Source organism: Trachurus japonicus, chromosome 11, assembly GCF_045865225.1.
Source record: "Trachurus japonicus isolate A0001 chromosome 11, Traja_1.0".
Classification (NCBI taxonomy): Eukaryota; Metazoa; Chordata; class Actinopteri; order Carangiformes; family Carangidae; genus Trachurus; species Trachurus japonicus.
In genome coordinates, this window is record NC_140917.1 from 22,471,137 (window position 1) to 22,489,943 (window position 18,807).

Below are 18,807 nucleotides of genomic sequence, written 5' to 3' on the forward strand. Positions count from 1 at the left end.
TAATTTTAGTGAAAAGCAAGTTTCGACAACGGATTGTGTCTGTCAAAAACCTCAATGGTAAATCATCACATGTTTATTTTTCTTTTTTCTTTTGTTTTTGTTGTTATAGAATTAACAGAGAAGTTAAAAAGTTACTTACAGTGTCCAGATGAATCATTACACGCAGCTTTTGACTCAGTATGACTTTATGAAAAAACATTAAAGGAATAGGTTAACATTGTAGGAAATACACTGTTGAAATAATTTTGTATTCAGATGCATTCCTCTTTTTATTCCTATTTATATCAGTAATCACAGTTTTGAGAAGATATACACTTTATCTTTTTAAGAATAACTACACAAATTATTCTAATTAAATAAAGAATATCTGTCAAAGGTTTTTTTTATTGTTTGCAAAGCTTAACAGAATTTCTTGTTTCATTTTTATCCCCACTCTCTGAAATTAATTGTGTTATAGACTATTTTGTCATTTCCTGTCCTATGAAGAGTTTCCTTATGAGCAGCAGGCACCCTTTTATGAATGTATTTTAGTAAGTTATTATTGCAGCTTGTTGTAGGTCAACATACAAACAAACTTTGTGAACTTTTATTTGGCTGTAAAGTAAGTTTATGACCGTTGTACTGACGTGAGGTTTTTCTTAGCCTGACCTGTATTCAATATTGATTATCTCAATAAGGTGCAGTTACTGCTATGATAAGGCTGTCCTCTTTTCTCTTGATGTTGATAAGGCTGTAACTGATTAACTAACCAACCTGGGTAAATGTTACCTGTGTGTATCAGTTGTCATTAAACAGCCTTAACAACATTGTTTGTTTGATCTATGAACTCCTGAGGACAAAGGTTAAAATCACTTATCATATACACTGCTGAGGTATTTGCTGTCTGATGAATTAAATTGCAGAAAAATGCCTGAATTATGATGAAAAAAAAAATCTATCTTGCAGTTTTGAGCCACATCCATTTCAGCCACAGCCACACTGACGGTCATCTGACTTATTCCCAAAGGAGTGAAACAAACAAGTCTGTGTAATTATTTAAGACCATATCTTAAAAATCAACAACCTCTTGCCTTTTCTAAGAAAAGCAAAGGCACAAGACAGCCACAAATTGTTGAATGAATGTTCATGCATGTATTCACACTCTCTAACTGATTTACCGCAAACTGCACGTACATTGCAGTCAAGTGACAATTGTATAACCAGTGTTTTCCTTTAAAGTTTCCATATTTTACACATTTTGGTGTGTTATTTGAAGTTTTTAATTTCCAAAAAACATCTCAGTCGTGGTTTGTGTTGGTCTCAGTACAACCACAACAAATAACCAAAAACAATCGGTTGCAGTTGGGTCGTGTTTGGGGCAAGGCTGAGGGTAGTTGTGACATCACAAAATAACAGAAATCCTGACAGTTTGTGAGTATGATCTGTATGCATTTCTGTTTGGATTGATGCTTAAATGCATTCACAGTGTCCACAAAGACCCCATACTTCATACTTGGAAATAAATTAAGATTTTGCAGTTTTACAACAATACCTTAATCCGGCAATTACTGGAAGAAAATGAAATAGCGACCATCTGAAAACAAAGGCGGCGGTGGTTGTGTGAATGACTAGCATGTATGTGATGGAGCATGCTCTGTGTTGCATACGAAAACAAGATAAACAGTGAGAGGACTTGAGCTCCGCTAATCCTCTCAGAGTCACAGTCACTGTTCAGCTCTCAATCATAGCGCTAATATCTTTACCACCAGCACCAGTTTAGACACAGTAAACATGCCATGGCACATTGAGGATGACACAGCCAAACAAAGCTGTGACAGCACTCACACCTTGTTTTTACACTGCGCCACGTGTGAATCAATGATAGTACACAAAGTCTGAGGCTAATTAGAAACCATTTGGAAACACAGAAGCAGAAAACAAGAGTTTGATATGCAGAGCTACAGTAGCATCAGACTGATATTCTGTTTCTTTGAGCTTGCTACATCTTTTCCCCTCTATAATTGTTAATGTTTCATGCATGTGGAAATTCCACACCAAAAGTTTTCTCTCTCTCTCTCTCTCTCTCTTTTTTTTTTTTTTTTTTTAAAGAGTTAAGGCCTGGCAGGAGCAACGCATTCCAGCAGCAGCAGGCCATCCTCTGCAGATGAAGTTGGACCAGTAACCAAAGTGGAAACTGCACCTAACCGGCCTCTGTTTTGATTCCTGAGGAAAATATGTGAGGTCATAATGACAGGACGCCGGCTTTGTGGTTGAGTCTGCATTCTGTTTGATTGAAACTTATATACAGTGGTGTGATCTCAGTGAAAGACTGAGCTGACGTTCATTCTGCAGCTTGATTCAGGTCGTATCCACATGACTAGAATTTAACGGAAGATGGCAGCAAAATTAAAAATTGAATCATATGTCCTGTGACATACAGGGGTTATTTATATAGGCTACAGTGATAACAGCCCCCTGCTGTGTTGCAGGTGGGACTACAGGAAAATGGCTTGTTTACTGAAACAGATACATGGGTGTATGGTGGATGAGAGTAGAGGGGGCATTAGTAAAAAATAACGATGGCTACAAAGAGTGGGCAAGGGGGATGAATATGTATAACAGGCGGTGAGAAGAGCTTGTCACTGCCTCTGAAAAACACTGGATTGTTTCTACTCTTGTGGCGACCATGTCTGCACCATGTAATGTAGAAATAAGAGAGTGTTCTTGATGTTCTCATGTATCTTCACATTGGTCTGCACTGAAGCAAACTTTATTGTTCCCCAAAACATTAAAGTGAGCAGCAGTGATAGAGGACAGGGAAAAGGTTGAATTATGTTTTGATTGGCCTCATGTCCTCAAAGTTAAAGATTCATTTATAACCAAGGAAAGTTCATGGCTGACTGGCTGTCTGCACAGCTTCTTATTTTCAATTACTTTCATCAATGATTGACAGTTTGTTTTTGGAAATGTTGGATACAAAACTGGAGCAGTGTGATGTTGTGTTGCACATTTGGTTATCTGTGTTGTTGTTAATAGTTGGTGAATAATTAGTAGGTGGCCTAGATAGGTCAGCTATTAATGATTTTTTATTAACCTTATAGTGAGGATTACAAAAAAACATCACACTTTTCAGAATCAGATAATAAAATATCAATGTCAGCGTTGTAAATCGCGACCAATAAGGTAATTCCCTCACTGTACCACGCACTACTGTCATCCTACTAAAAGTTATGTAGGCATATATATTTTTAAAGTATGGTAAAGTTAAGGAGTCTGGAAAAAATGTATCATAAGGGCCATCAAAAACTTTCTAATGACATCAGTATTACATACACAGATAAAACGTAAATATCATATAGTCCTATAGTATGATAATATAAATAACTATGTGGAGCTCATTACATAATTGCACAAACACAATGCATAGAACATGACTGCAAGTGAACTCAAAACACTTCTGGGTCAATTCAGGTGCACTTTCCAAGTCTCAAATTTCAAAGTATAATGGTGCCTTCAGGGACTGTTGTAAATATTGCCTCTGTGGTTAGATATTGAATTTCAATTTAGCCTACTATTCACTCACTTTCAAACATTCACACACATAGGCTATATACACACACACACAGTTAGCAATTGCTGGCTCATTTGTTTCTGTGTTTATTTAGCCTACCTTTGTCCCCTTTGTAGCCTATCATTATAAAAAATAATAGAATAGCCTATAGGCTGATAGATTGAAAAATTGATAGATAGCACAGTGGTACAGAAGAATCGAGGAATTCTTGTACAACTGCATCATATTGTTAAAATACACCAGGTCTGGTAAAAGCCCTGCATTCAAAAGGTCATAATGTAGGTAAATTATTACTGCTATGTGTCAATTTAACCCATTGTCAGGGTATTAAACCTATTAGCCTACCTTAGCTGTTGCATTTTTCTGTTGTTGTTTGTTGAGGTGAAATGTTGGCTACATCTTGACTATGCTTTGACATCATGTTTGGTAAACACACCATGTGGCCATCTCTAGTAGCTATATGTCACTTTGTTTAACTTCTTGGTAGCCTACATTGTAGCCTACAACCTTTTACAGAAGTTTTTTCCCAGAAAACACATGGTAAAACAGGGTCGTCGGCATTAAGGAAATACACGACTGTGTCATGTTTTTCTGAGGAGCGCCTGAAGGCAGCACAGCTCCACGGGCTGGATGAACAGGCAGTAATGATGATACAGTGGTTTCAGGATGACAGCAGCTGCTGTGGGAGGGCCGGGGCGGGACCGGGGACGAGGAAGACGAGCGCGACGTGACTGCCCCGATTGTTATTTGTTGTGAACTTGTGAACGGAAGTCGCCTGTTTATCCTCTTACGTCCGAGAGGAGAGCCACGCCTTCAGGACAGCTCTACTTACTCAGGGAATTACAGGGGAGTTTCAAATCCGACACACCTGTAGCTAGTTTACTCCACTACGCTCCTGTGTAATAGGGATTCCTGTGTGACAGTAAACATACCATTACTATCTGCACTTGTCATGGTGTTAGCAGTCGGTAGGCTGGTCTTTTTACACTACATATTTCCATTATTCCGCCATTTTTACACATGTTTATTAATGTAAACTTAATATCCTGGTTCATTTCTGTGTTTTGTCTAGTTAGCCTTCTGGTAAAACATATGGTCCAGTTGTAAGATACAGTCCATTGTTACAGGTTAAGTCACCCAACAGTGGCTAAAGAAGCCTACTGTTTACATGGAAATAGCAAGTAGGCTACTTCACATAGTAATAAATATTTAACACTGACGGAGCCCATTATAGGCTACTGCACATGGATATTTTCACTTTCCACAACTTGAGCTGCAGAAGTTTTAACATGTTATTTTTATGTTGTGTGTAACTACATGGAAGAAATAGCCTACTCACTGCTGGATGTTACTGTTATTCTGAGGGGTCTTTTCCAGTTGTGCCATTTTAGAAGCCAAATTGTAGGATTATTTTGACTAGAATTTGCTATAATTAAATTACAGTATGAGTCATTGAATGACAGTAAGAGTTTTTTTTTATTTTTTATCACAGGCTGTCCAATTGTAGGAAATGGAAGTTTGAGAGCTAAAATTAGTGCTTTTGTCCTCAGTCCAGCAGGCTCCAATGGTGTCTTAGATGTAAACAAGCTGCAGAACAACTGTCTGGAGATTAGCCTGACACACAGACATGCACACACACATGCACACACGCACGTACACAAACGCATTCACAACCCTATCCGTAACTCTTATGTAACAGTAGCTTTATTCCTGTAAGAAATTGTGAAAATAACAGGATCAGAAGAACCTGTGACATTGATCTAGAGCACAACTTGATTAATTCTTACTTGAAAGGAAGGGACAGGCATGTTTTTGTTCAGCAGCAAAGACAGAACATCAGAGGCCCTGTGATAGACTGCTGTCCTGTCCAGGGGTGTACCCTGCCTCACCGCCACAGGACCGGCTCCAGACCTCCCTGGGAAACGTCAGAGGATAAGCAAGCGGCATAGCTAATGGATGGAAAAACATATCATATATATTTGCACAGGGTAAAGTCAGGAAATCTGTGATATCAGAGTAATATAGGCTACTGGCCTGTGCAGCAAATAGTACAGTGAGGATTCTCTGTACAATGAAGCATTGAGGGGGATTAATGCTTGAACCAGTTCACTCAATCATTAAATACAAACCAGCAACAGAAGTTAATCCTTAACAGTAGACGGACAGACAGACACGTTCCAGTTTCCTCTGACTGTGCAATTAGAGGAAATCTTATCAGCTCAATCTCCTGGTGTCATTTTATTAATATTCATATGAAATTTAGTCCCACAATGTAAAGTCCAGGGGTATAGATATTCAAAACAAAACTGTCTGTGGATCCAGCTGAGGCTCATTCTATCAAAACGGCCTTTCACTAACCCTGTTCTGTTGTGGAGGGTGAAAGGAAATCTGCAAATCACACAAAATAAGGAATAGGCTACGTTACAGAAGAAAATGAGAAACAGGGAAGAAAAGGAAAGAAAGTGTTTGTTTTTTGTCTCCCGTCCCTCAGTGTGTCACTCTGTCAGTCACATGCTGAGCCATTTGACTGACTGCCAGGCTCTTCGCCCTGAGTGTAATCTCTGTTGACCAGTCAGCAGAGGGAGGGAGGGAGGGAGGGAGGGAGGAAAAAAAGAGAGATGGAGGGCAGGAGGGCTGCGTCCCAATCTAGGTCGTCCACCAGTAATCCCACAGAGTGGAAGTATGTCGTGGGCACACAATGCCAAATGCTGAGCTCACCCAACTCCTCTTCCCTGCTCGTGGTCCAGCCAAGTCTTGGTCTCATGACAGACCACCCTCACAATGCCATTGACTATAGACTCACATGGTATGATGCCATCTGCAAGAAATTCCTGACCTTGGTGGGGGGCAGGTAGTCCGGTAGTGGGGTCACCGTTCAAGTTCTTTGCCATTTAACTCAAGAGTGCTGCCTAGTGGAAATTACACCCATTGGGCTGTAAATACATTTAAGTCTAACTAGAAATTTTGGATGGTGTAGAGTTAGCAGTCAGAACTGGAACGAGGCATATGTAAATTTAATGCCCCCTTAAGCCCCCTAAGGACAGCAGAGGGCCCTCCAAGAGCACTCGAAATGTCCCATGAGACAGGTGGTTAGATATGCTAATACTCAAGCATTGAAAATAGTCAGTAGTATTGGTGGCAAGTGGTGGAGGGCTCCCACAACCCTGGCCTTTATCATCTTTAAAACATGTTAAATATGTGAAATCTTCCGTCTGACTGGATCTTTTAAAAAATTCCTGTAGCCTGCTCTAGGCTGTTCTTACTTACAGATTATTTACAGTCTCTCATGTAATAAGGTGCACATGTCCTTGCTTAACTTGTCATAAATTACAACCTGTCCTGTCTGTACTCATGAGTTCTCCGTGACCTAACAGCAGTGACGGTTTACCACCCAGACCAGTCTGTGTTAGTATTCAGATTGTGTGGAAGTATGTCAGAGCTCCATATGTCATGATTGTGTATTTTATTTCATAATCCCCGACTCTTGGCCTTTGTCCTCTAAATCCTATATGGCTGAAGGGTTTGCTTGTGTGACTCCACTCTAGTCCACAAGCATTTGAGGCTTTATAGTGCATTATATCAATAATTTGATCCACCAGCCTAAACATTTAATTAGTACATTTAGATCTGCACACTGAAACACTTTGCTTCTCGACTCTTTAATTTCCAGATGCTTCTATACTGCTGCTGCCTCTAATTAACAGACCACTGACCACTACCTGTCAATGTTCAAATGGACTAAATAGGCCATGGTTCAAATCAGACAATGTACCGAGTGCCTCAGATGTGCTGCAAATAGAAAAGCAAACATTTCATCTGCTACATATTTGCTCAGTTCAACCTCGCCACTCTGGTCAGTCAACTCAGTATTATGTCAGCCTCTAAAATAGGGTGATGCAGCCACAGGGAACAAGGTTCAAATTGGTTTGTGGTCTTCCTTGGTCAGTTGCATGCAGTGAAACATTTTCATGGTGAAGAAAAAAATTCCTAAGTACCAGGATGTAGAAAAAAACACATTTAATAATTGTTAAGTGTGTTGTCAAGCTCAAATGAAAATACCATTTGCCTTTGTGTGGTCATATTATGCTGACCTCAATGCAAAAAGCCACAAGTAAAATACTCAAGAACACAGCGAGACACACATGAGACCACATACAGTACAGGCCTTGTGCGGTTTTAAGTGTGTCCGAGCTAAAAGAAAAATCTCACAGCGCTGTATCTTACACTCAAAACCATAAAAAGTGCAATTTGGGAGGAACAAACAACATAGTCACAAACGAAAAAGGAGAGCATCATGGGTAAATGCTGGTACAGAGTAAGTGATGTAACTGTTGTGTGGGCTGGTGAAATAAGGAGCAGCTCTCATGTAGACAGGGAGTGAGGGCTCTGTGTTCACATACATCCTCTTGATAGGCTTAGCAGCTCCATGAGCAGTGAGTCCATGGTGTGTGCTGCCCCCTGTTGGGCAGAAGGAGGAACTTCCAGGTGAAGCCTGAAGGAGAGGAGGCTCCTCAGAGTCCCACCTGAGACTCCTCTCTGTCCCCACTCCTCTGTGTCCAGGCCGAGGCTGCTGCTCCGCTCCGACCTGCACACTGGACAGAGGAGAAGCTGAGGGACTGTCTCTCTTCAGGAGGGATTCGATGGAGAAAGGACTGCTGAACTTCACCTCACATCTGATCTGAACAGCTGTGCAGGCTGCAGGGTCAGGAGAGTGAAGAGCTGAGCGCTGCTCTGATGGTCTGCTCCTGTTCTCCGTTTCCACTTTGGAGGCCAACTCAGGGAAGAGCTGCAGGATTCCTTTGAAGTGACGACGCACCATCTTTGCTGTGATCAGACTGGAGTCCAGTTTCCAGTAGTTCCTCTTACTGTCCAGTGAATCTGGGTCCACTGGAATCTAAAACACAACACAACTGTTGTTACACACTGAGGATGATTTGGTCCTTTAATACCATAATTCATATGCTCATGTGAAACATTAAAACTACAGGAATAAACACTCACCTTGACAAAACAGGAGTGGGTTGATAAACAGACTCTGATGTTGTTCTCCACAGATTTCCTGTCTTCACAGATGAGTGGCACCAGCCTGTCCATCAGCTACAAAACATCAAGGTCACATTTAAGGTTTAACATGAAACATTGTTTCCATTTTCTTAAACATAGTCAGTGAAACAGTTTGGCTGTTCCTTACCTGAGTAAAAGTGAGCATCTTTCCTGGAGCGTGTTGGAGGACCACAGCGATCTTGGCCAGGTAGGTGGCGTTCTTCCTGAACAGACCTCTCTGATGCAGCTGAGCTGCAAACTTCTCACTTGTGTTCTGCATCTTGTTGCTTGGAGAGTCAGGTCCCACACAGAGCAGAGCTACCACAACGTCACTGAGTGCAGATGTGGCCCTGATGTTCTCAGCTCTGGATATAAGTGGTGTTGGGACAATAGGACATTAGAGGGTGTGCACTGCAGGTTAATGAGGACCTTTTCATGAGCAGATGAGCCGTTACTGCTGGAGGTGGAGCCACTGATCACAGTAATGTTTCCAAATGTTCATCAGCATATCTGAATGTGCTTGACTCTGATATGCCTCTGTGATTCATAGTATGACTTTGTGAGTCATACTTTGATCTAACACAACACAGTTCCAACATTACCTAAGAAAAAAAAAAATAAATACATTAAGATTAAATGTCAAAATTGGATTTAAAATTAAAGCTGTTACTCTGAGGGCACCGGCCTCATCAGCAGCGACAGAGGAAAAATATACAAAATATTGAAAGGAAAATAGCTCATGATGCTGACACAAATAAGCTGTCTGCTGTTGATCTCAGATCAGTGTGTGAGTAAAATCATTTTTAAGAATCTTTGAGCTTAGCTTTAGATCTCAACTTACTGTGTAGATGTCATTTGTTTTTCTCCTCCGAAGCCACAACAATACACAGCTCAGATGATTGACACTGACATTCCAGTGAGCAATCTAATCACATTCCAACAGTTTGCACATCGCTCAGCCGACTTTAAAGTTAAGCAAAGGTCATTTGCATTGTTGATCCTCATTCAGAAACATGAACACATTACCTGTGCTGAATGCTGCCTGCAAGAGCTTCAGTCACTGATGCAGGTGAATGGATGTGAGTCTGTGGGGCTCCATGTTGACCAAACACCACAGCAGCTGATTTCACTTAACTTTGATTGAAGGTGTGACGTTCAGCTGCTCTGGGGTCAGTTCAAAGAACATGGTTCAGTTATCTCTGTAACACTGTTAAACCTGGAAAAGATCAATCCAGATTTCAAGGAAATTCCAGGTTTTAAGCAAGAAAGTTGTAGGTATGTTTGAACTTTTGTTTGAATGAAAATGTAAATATACTATTTTGGGCATGGTAACACAAATCAGCACACACTTATACTATCTTAGTTGTATTCAGGGAGCCTTTGATTTAAGTATGATCAAATAAAATGGCGCAGTTTCCTGACATGCCTGAAGTGAAACAGTTGGTTTTGCTGAGATAAAAGTGTTTCTCAGACAAAAAAACAAACCAATTTCACAGCTTAATATCAATAATTTGTTTTTTTAAATGAAGTTGCATTCATCTAGTTTTCAGCAACTACATTTCAAGTGCAATAAATGCAGATGAAAGAAAAAGAAATGCAACAGACTAGCAAGCTCAGTTTATAAATCCATGTGTGATCTAAAGCTCAGACGAGGTGAGAATCATTGCAATACACACAAGATTAATATACAATTACATTTTAATCATTTATAATGTTGCAATATAAGTTGTTTGTCTGCACATTGATTCACAAAAAGATAATGAAAAAAACTATCTGTGAATTTATCTTGGAAAACTGAAAACTATAGTATTTTAAAACTCTGCTCAGTCCAGTGAGTGTGATCGAAGTGAAGCTCAGATGAGGTGAGAATCACTGCAATGTGACCAAAGACGTCTCCATTCTCCATTCATAAACATTGTGTTTGCTGTAACTGTCACATTCCAGAGTTGATCACCTCATGTATCACAGCCTTTTGTCTGCACAGAGATTCACTTGTTTGTGAAGCAGCACATTAGTTTAATTCACTAAATATTCACTATTCACTCTTTAAATCACCTCTGTGCTGAATATTACACAAAGTCAACATATTGCTGAATACACCTGTAACTTACAGCAGATGGATTAGACTGTGTGAGGAGACAACAACTGAGAGATAATCAGCATCTTTAATTCTCAGTTCTTCAGTTCACAGTCAAAACCTGATGCTCCACAGGTCTGATTATCAGTAAACTGCACGTTTTTAATCTCATCAAACAGACCTGGAAAATAATTTAGAATATAAATGTGGAAATATACTGATGTGTCCATTCAGACCTGAGACCCTGAACATTTCAACACCATTTTCCAGTGGAAGATTATTTAATAGTTTCTTTCTTTTCAGGGTGTTTTTAATGGTTATTGTATAAAATAAATACAAAAATAAATGTTAAGTAGTTATATAAAACTTCAAAACAAAACTGAACTGAATGCCTGGAGCAGCAAAGGCTCTCAGGAAATTTGAATAATTTAAATGTTAATTTTACAGTGATTTAATCTCCATGGAAGAGAAGAAAAGATTTTTCAGAGTTTTACTAAAGAAAGTTACAGAGTTGTCTGACTTTTAGTCCGAATGAAAATGTCAGTTTTACTTAAACAGATAACAGAAATTGACAGTCTGATAGTTGCATCCAGGGACATTTTGATTTATACATGATAAAGGAAAATGTGACCTTCTTTCTAGTCTGAAAAGAAAAACACTTCAACAACAACTTTTAATCTTGTATTATGTAATATATAAATAGTAAATAGAGAAATGTCTCATTTATTACAAAGACTCATCCAAACCATGAAATGGATCATTACTGTGATCAGTGGCTCCACCTCCAGCAGTAACGGCTCATCTGCTCATGAAAAGGTCCTCATTAAGCTGCAGTGCACACCCTCTAATGTCCTATTGTCCCAACACCACTTATATCCAGAGCTGAGAACATCAGGGCCACATCTGCACTCAGTGACGTTGTGGTAGCTCTGCTCTGTGTGGGACCTGACTCTCCAAGCAACAAGATGCAGAACACAAGTGAGAAGTTTGCAGCTCAGCTGCATCAGAGAGGTCTGTTCAGGAAGAACGCCACCTACCTGGCCAAGATCGCTGTGGTCCTCCAACACGCTCCAGGAAAGATGCTCACTTTTACTCAGGTAAGGAACAGCCAAACTGTTTCACTGACTATGTTTAAGAAAATAGAAACAATGTTTCATGTTAAACCTTAAATGTGACCTTGATGTTTTGTAGCTGATGGACAGGCTGGTGCCACTCATCTGTGAAGACAGGAAATCTGTGGAGAACAACATCAGAGTCTGTTTATCAACCCACTCCTGTTTTGTCAAGGTGAGTGTTTATTCCTGCAGTTTTAATGTTTCACATGAGCATATGAATTATGGTATTAAAGGACCAAATCATCCTCAGTGTGTAACAACAGTTGTGTTGTGTTTTAGATTCCAGTGGACCCAGATTCACTGGACAGTAAGAGGAACTACTGGAAACTGGACTCCAGTCTGATCACAGCAAAGATGGTGCGTCGTCACTTCAAAGGAATCCTGCAGCTCTTCCCTGAGTTGGCCTCCAAAGTGGAAACGGAGAACAGGAGCAGACCATCAGAGCAGCGCTCAGCTCTTCACTCTCCTGACCCTGCAGCCTGCACAGCTGTTCAGATCAGATGTGAGGTGAAGTTCAGCAGTCCTTTCTCCATCGAATCCCTCCTGAAGAGAGACAGTCCCTCAGCTTCTCCTCTGTCCAGTGTGCAGGTCGGAGCGGAGCAGCAGCCTCGGCCTGGACACAGAGGAGTGGGGACAGAGAGGAGTCTCAGGTGGGACTCTGAGGAGCCTCCTCTCCTTCAGGCTTCACCTGGAAGTTCCTCCTTCTGCCCAACAGGGGGCAGCACACACCATGGACTCACTGCTCATGGAGCTGCTAAGCCCATCAAGAGGATGTATGTGAACACAGAGCCCTCACTCCCTGTCTACATGAGAGCTGCTCCTTATTTCACCAGCCCACACAACAGTTACATCACTTACTCTGTACCAGCATTTACCCATGATGCTCTCCGTTTCTGACTGTAATATGTTCACACCTGACATGACAGCTTTCTGGAGCACTTTATGTTTTCAATAAATAAAAACATGAAACAGTTATCTGTAAAATAATATTGGTCAGACATTGAGGTCACAGACACTTACACAGCATTGTCCAGGGTTCAAGGGTTAAGCTGTTACTCACACGTTGAGTTTTCAGTGCAGCTTCTTTTGAAAACAACCCCATAATCTCTATGCTCAGTCTGTTACTTACTGTTCAAACATTTGGTGCACTGATCAGTAAATTCTCTCACTGCTCCCTAGCAGTGGAAGAGGTTCTCAGATTCTCTAATTAAGTCAAGGTAGTGATGCATTGAGCAGCTCCCTCAGGCAGCGGCAGGCTGCTGCAGGAGAGATCTTCCCCTTCTGCTGCTGTCATAACCTTCAACAAACACTGCAATCAGGACACCGCACTAACTAAAAACTGACAAACTCCCCATGTGAAATAATGAGCATACACCAACAGCGTGATATACACTCTTTGGCTATTTTTTGCATTATCTATTTCCACATATATTATTATCTTATCTTTTTCTAAGGACTATTATTTTGACATTTAGCAGCTTCTTCTTTTGTATACTGTGCTGCGTCAACACTACACATTTCCCCCAAGAGAGACTAATAACTCTTATCCTAATGACAACCACTGTAAAAAAAAAAAAAAAAAAAAAAACACTAATAAAAGTTTTGTATTCAAAGTTTAACTCAATTGTGTATGTACCTGATAAAAGTTAATGTAGTCATTATGCAGGAATTGCCCTTATCAGAGTGTTATAATCCCCTATCACAGTATAGAAGCTTATTGGATAACTGCTGGTGCTAGTTACAGCTGCTTTTAATCAGCACAGTAACTGTATCAGTCTGATAAATGTGGTCGTTTGATATTTCCAGGTTGTATAACAGAATAAAATGGAAAATGAGTCCTGCACTTGGCTACTTTTCACATCTTCTGCTCCTTTAAATGTGTAAATATCCCAAGTATTAATGTAAATATTACTATTTAGTCTAAATCGTTGTGAGACACTTCAGTACTCATACCTGCAGATTAATGTGAGAACCACGTGGGGAAGGTTGAGATGTGACAACACAGTTTCATCATACATGCCGTGTGATTCTACACGTTTACTGTGTGTGTCACCAAATGTCCTTTCTGTGTGGCCACTCCCGTGAGTCTGTCAGACTGTAGTGAAGGTCAGACGAGGTGAGAATCACTGGAATGTTGCCAAAAGCCTTCAAGTAAAAAAAGAGCAATTAACAGTACTGTTCTCATTTAATCACCCACATTCCTGCATTTTCCCTCATTTGTTCCAGCTGTTATCACTTTACTTTAGACCTGCAGTTTTAACCTGAAAAATGTCCGTTTGTTGTGAAATAATGGGGAACTGGATTTCATCTTTAATGTTTGCTTCAACTGCTGTTATGACTAAAAAAAATGGAGGATAGAAGTGAAAATGCTGTTTGGTGCATTATCAGGGCTTTTGTTAATTATTTTAACATCTATCACCGTAAATATCTTTGTGTTTTACTATTGCTAATTATTAGAGTTAGATTAGGATTAGCTGGGTTATGTCGGTGTGACGCTTGTAAATCTCAACTTCCAAAAAAAGGAATGAGTGAACATTCATTTCTTTGACACATATCAACATGAAAAAGGAAATAAGCAATCACTGGCATCAAGACGGTTTGTGTCAAACAACTGTGGGATGTTGTGCACTTTATTTTTCCTGATGACGACTACAAAAATAATCTTGGTGAACAATATATTGAAAACATAAAGTGAACATATTACAGTCAGAAACGGAGAGCATCATGGGTAAATGCTGGTACAGAGTAAGTGATGTAACTGTTGTGTGGGCTGGTGAAATAAGGAGCAGCTCTCATGTAGACAGGGAGTGAGGGCTCTGTGTTCACATACATCCTCTTGATAGGCTTAGCAGCTCCATGAGCAGTGAGTCCATGGTGTGTGCTGCCCCCTGTTGGGCAGAAGGAGGAACTTCCAGGTGAAGCCTGAAGGAGAGGAGGCTCCTCAGAGTCCCACCTGAGACTCCTCTCTGTCCCCACTCCTCTGTGTCCAGGCCGAGGCTGCTGCTCCGCTCCGACCTGCACACTGGACAGAGGAGAAGCTGAGGGACTGTCTCTCTTCAGGAGGGATTCGATGGAGAAAGGACTGCTGAACTTCACCTCACATCTGATCTGAACAGCTGTGCAGGCTGCAGGGTCAGGAGAGTGAAGAGCTGAGCGCTGCTCTGATGGTCTGCTCCTGTTCTCCGTTTCCACTTTGGAGGCCAACTCAGGGAAGAGCTGCAGGATTCCTTTGAAGTGACGACGCACCATCTTTGCTGTGATCAGACTGGAGTCCAGTTTCCAGTAGTTCCTCTTACTGTCCAGTGAATCTGGGTCCACTGGAATCTAAAACACAACACAACTGTTGTTACACACTGAGGATGATTTGGTCCTTTAATACCATAATTCATGTGAAACATTAAAACTGCAGGAATAAACACTCACCTTGACAAAACAGGAGTGGGTTGATAAACAGACTCTGATGTTGTTCTCCACAGATTTCCTGTCTTCACAGATGAGTGGCACCAGCCTGTCCATCAGCTACAAAACATCAAGGTCACATTTAAGGTCTAACATGAAACATTGTTTCCATTTTCTTAAACATAGTCAGTGAAGCAGTTTGGCTGTTTCTTACCTGAGTAAAAGTGAGCATCTTTCCTGGAGCGTGTTGGAGGACCACAGCGATCTTGGCCAGGTAGGTGGCGTTCTTCCTGAACAGACCTCTCTGATGCAGCTGAGCTGCAAACTTCTCACTTGTGTTCTGCATCTTGTTGCGTGGAGAGTCAGGTCCCACACAGAGCAGAGCTACCACAACGTCACTGAGTGCAGATGTGGCCCTGATGTTCTCAGCTCTGGATATAAGTGGTGTTGGGACAATAGGACATTAGAGGGTGTGCACTGCAGCTTAATGAGGACCTTTTCATGAGCAGATGAGCCGTTACTGCTGGAGGTGGAGCCACTGATCACAGTAATGATCCATTTCATGGTTTGGATGAGTCTTTGTAATAAATGAGACATTTCTCTATTTACTATTTATATATTACATAATACAAGATTAAAAGTTGTTGTTGAAGTGTTTTTCTTTTCAGACTAGAAAGAAGGTCACATTTTCCTTTATCATGTATAAATCAAAATGTCCCTGAATGCAACTATCAGACTGTCAATTTCTGTTATCTGTTTAAGTAAAACTGACATTTTCATTCGGACTAAAAGTCAGACAACTCTGTAACTTTCTTTAGTAAACCTCTGAAAAATCTTTTCTTCTCTTCCATGGAGATTAAATCACTGTAAAATTAACATTAAAATTATTCAAATTTCCTGAGAGCCTTTGCTGCTCCAGGCATTCAGTTCAGTTTTGTTTTGAAGTTTTATATAACTACTTAACATTTATTTTTGTATTTATTTTATACAATAACCATAAAAACATCCTGAAAAGAAAGAAACTACTAAAGAATCTTCCACTGGAAAATGGTGTTGAAATGTTCAGGGTCTCAGGTCTGAATGGACACATCAGTATATTTCCACATTTAAATTCTAAATTATTTTCCAGATCTGTTTGATGAGATTAAAAACGTGCAGTTTACTGACATTCAGACCTGTGGAGCATCAGGTTTTGACTGTGAACTGAAGAACTGAGAATTAAAGATGTTGATTCTCTCTCAGTTGTTGTCTCCTCACACAGTCTAATCCATCTGCTGTAAGTTACAGGTGTATTCAGCAATATGTTGACTTTGTGTAATATTCAGCACAGAGGTGATTTAAAGAGTGAATAGTGAATATTTAGTGAATTAAACTAATGTGCTGCTTCACAAACAAGTGAATCTCTGTGCAGACAAAAGGCTGTGATACATGAGGTGATCAACTCTGGAATGTGACAGTTACAGCAAACACAATGTTTATGAATGGAGAATGGAGACGTCTTTGGTCACATTGCAGTGATTCTCACCTCATCTGAGCTTCACTTCACACTCATTGGACTGAGCAGACAGTTTTAAAATACTAGGCTTTAGTTTTCAGTTTTCCAAGACAATGACCCAAGTTTTTTTTTAAATGTCTCTACATGAATCACGTCCCCAAAAGACAAACTATTTTTATTGCAACATGATAAAATGATTAAATTGTAACATATTTCCATATATCAACCTTAGATAAAATAATAATATGCTTATTAATATATTTTACACTGCAGTGATTCTCGTCTCATATGAGCTTCCCTCTGATTACATGACGATGCTGCTGTGATCAGACTGGACTCCAGTTTCCAGGAGTTCCTCTTACTGCCAATCTAATGAAAATGAAAATACAAGTTGCGAGTTAATTATTACCTTGAATAACACAAGTAATACAGTGTGCTCACTTGAAATATTAAAACTGCTGGAATAAAAACATTTACCTTGACAAAACATGAGTGGGTTGACAAAGAAAAGTGGATTTCTCTACAGATTATCTGTCTCCACAGATGAGTGGTGCCAGCCTGTCCATCCATCACTAGGAAACATCAGGTTCAAATAACCTTTTGATCCCTCGATGAGGTGAAATATCTGATTTCATCTGTTTGCCGTTTGACAATCATTTGACACAAACAACTGAGTATGTGCCAGTTCCACCTCCACTCTGCACAGATGTCTCTCGCATGAAGAGAGAATATAATGTTCATCTTTTTATTCTTATCATTTTTTCTTTCTTACTTCTTATAACAAGTTGTCAGAATGAGTACATCTGCATGATAAAGAACATTTAAGCACATCTGATATGTTTAAATGCTGCAAGTGTTATAATCCAATAACACAAGTTTAAATTAATACATGTACTGCCAAGAATCTGACATTCAAACCTTGAATAGCTTAGTAATGCAAATTCAGATACTATACATTTTCTGACAATAATTACCAGTATAAATATTTGCTATCAATTAAAAAGGTGCAAAATATAGACTCGAATCCTAGAAACTGTGCATTTGTTAAGAGCCGCGAAATATTAGATGAGTCACATACTGGGGAGCGAAGAGCTCACACACAGCTCGAAAAACATAGTTGAGCTCAGTCCTTGTAGTTCAGGCTGTCATGAATTGTTAAATCCTGCTGGTTTGAAGCCTTCAGGCCCCACGGTGTATCAGTTAACCCTGTGGATATGGGCGTAATAGACAAACTCAACAAAGACAGATGACTGTCTAAAAGCCTTTGAACATCCAGGTGAGCCAAAGGACAGGATCTATTATCATGTACATGGCCCCACCCTGCGATTCAAACCTTGTTCATTTCTGAAAAGGTCCCATTAACATGCAATACACACTTTAATACTGATGTCCTATTGAAACGTAAGGCATGTCCTTAGGGCTTGTAATAACAGATCATTTCCAAAGAAGCGGAGAGTTTACACATAAATCTGTTTTGTAAGAGCCTTTTAAAATATATTTTATATTTGTATTGAATTACTGGTGAATCTTTGACCATGACTTTTGCTCCTAGTTTTAATCTTAATATTCAATTTTCTGTGCTTTCTCACTCAATTTGTGCAAAATCCTCTAAATGTCACAAGTGTAAGCTAAAGTCTGAACTCTGGATAACTCCTATTGTGATGTTTGTCCTTTACTGAATGTTTGACTGTAGTTGATGAATAAGTCCATAAACTCCTTTTGAGGAAGGAGAGGTTTGAACATGCCCTTTAGATGAATGTCAAGTGCTTTGTATAAAGTATGCAAACACCTCCATCAGCTGAACGAGTCACGCACCTTCAGCCTGCTCCTGTGTATTGCTAAAATGTCTCAGAAACTAAAACACAGGGGGAAGGACAGCAGCAACTTTGACCGCGATGACATTGCTGTATTGACCCGTCCTAGCCCTGACTGTCCACACTTCTCGGTGAGAAAAGCCTCGGCAGTGATGAGAGGTGCAATGATGATGATGAATCAAATCAAATGTGTCAACTATATTCAGGAGTTTAATTTGAGGCGACAGGGACGAGATAGTACTTTGTATTTTATCACACCAGCTCCCTGATCTCTGCACTCCTTGCAAGTGGGTCAAAGTATCGCCTTCAAAATA

General features: G+C 40.0%; 3 protein-coding genes across 3 annotated transcripts; 1 reads left to right on the plus strand and 2 right to left on the minus strand.

The window, feature by feature from the left end:
• Nucleotides 1-7,556: 7,556 nt before the first annotated feature.
• Nucleotides 7,557-9,723, minus strand: LOC146978830 (forkhead box protein H1-like). Its single transcript, XM_085791852.1, has 4 exons — nucleotides 9,620-9,723; nucleotides 8,742-8,958; nucleotides 8,552-8,647; nucleotides 7,557-8,444 (listed from the first exon to the last, which is right to left on the minus strand). Exons 2-4 carry the CDS (start codon nucleotides 8,871-8,873, stop codon nucleotides 7,821-7,823), a joined length of 852 nt encoding a protein of 283 aa, XP_085647978.1. The 5' UTR covers nucleotides 8,874-8,958; nucleotides 9,620-9,723; the 3' UTR covers nucleotides 7,557-7,820.
• Nucleotides 9,724-11,522: 1,799 nt separating this feature from the next.
• Nucleotides 11,523-12,733, plus strand: LOC146978831 (forkhead box protein H1-like). Its single transcript, XM_085790403.1, has 3 exons — nucleotides 11,523-11,767; nucleotides 11,862-11,957; nucleotides 12,065-12,733. Exons 1-3 carry the CDS (start codon nucleotides 11,636-11,638, stop codon nucleotides 12,680-12,682), a joined length of 846 nt encoding a protein of 281 aa, XP_085646529.1. The 5' UTR covers nucleotides 11,523-11,635; the 3' UTR covers nucleotides 12,683-12,733.
• A 1,755-nt stretch (nucleotides 12,734-14,488) lies between these two features.
• Nucleotides 14,489-15,643, minus strand: LOC146978832 (forkhead box protein H1-like). The gene is made up of 3 exons (XM_085791859.1): nucleotides 15,399-15,643; nucleotides 15,209-15,304; nucleotides 14,489-15,109 (listed from the first exon to the last, which is right to left on the minus strand). Exons 1-3 carry the CDS (start codon nucleotides 15,528-15,530, stop codon nucleotides 14,492-14,494), a joined length of 846 nt encoding a protein of 281 aa, XP_085647985.1. The 5' UTR covers nucleotides 15,531-15,643; the 3' UTR covers nucleotides 14,489-14,491.
• Between the last annotated feature and the right edge of the window lie 3,164 nt (nucleotides 15,644-18,807).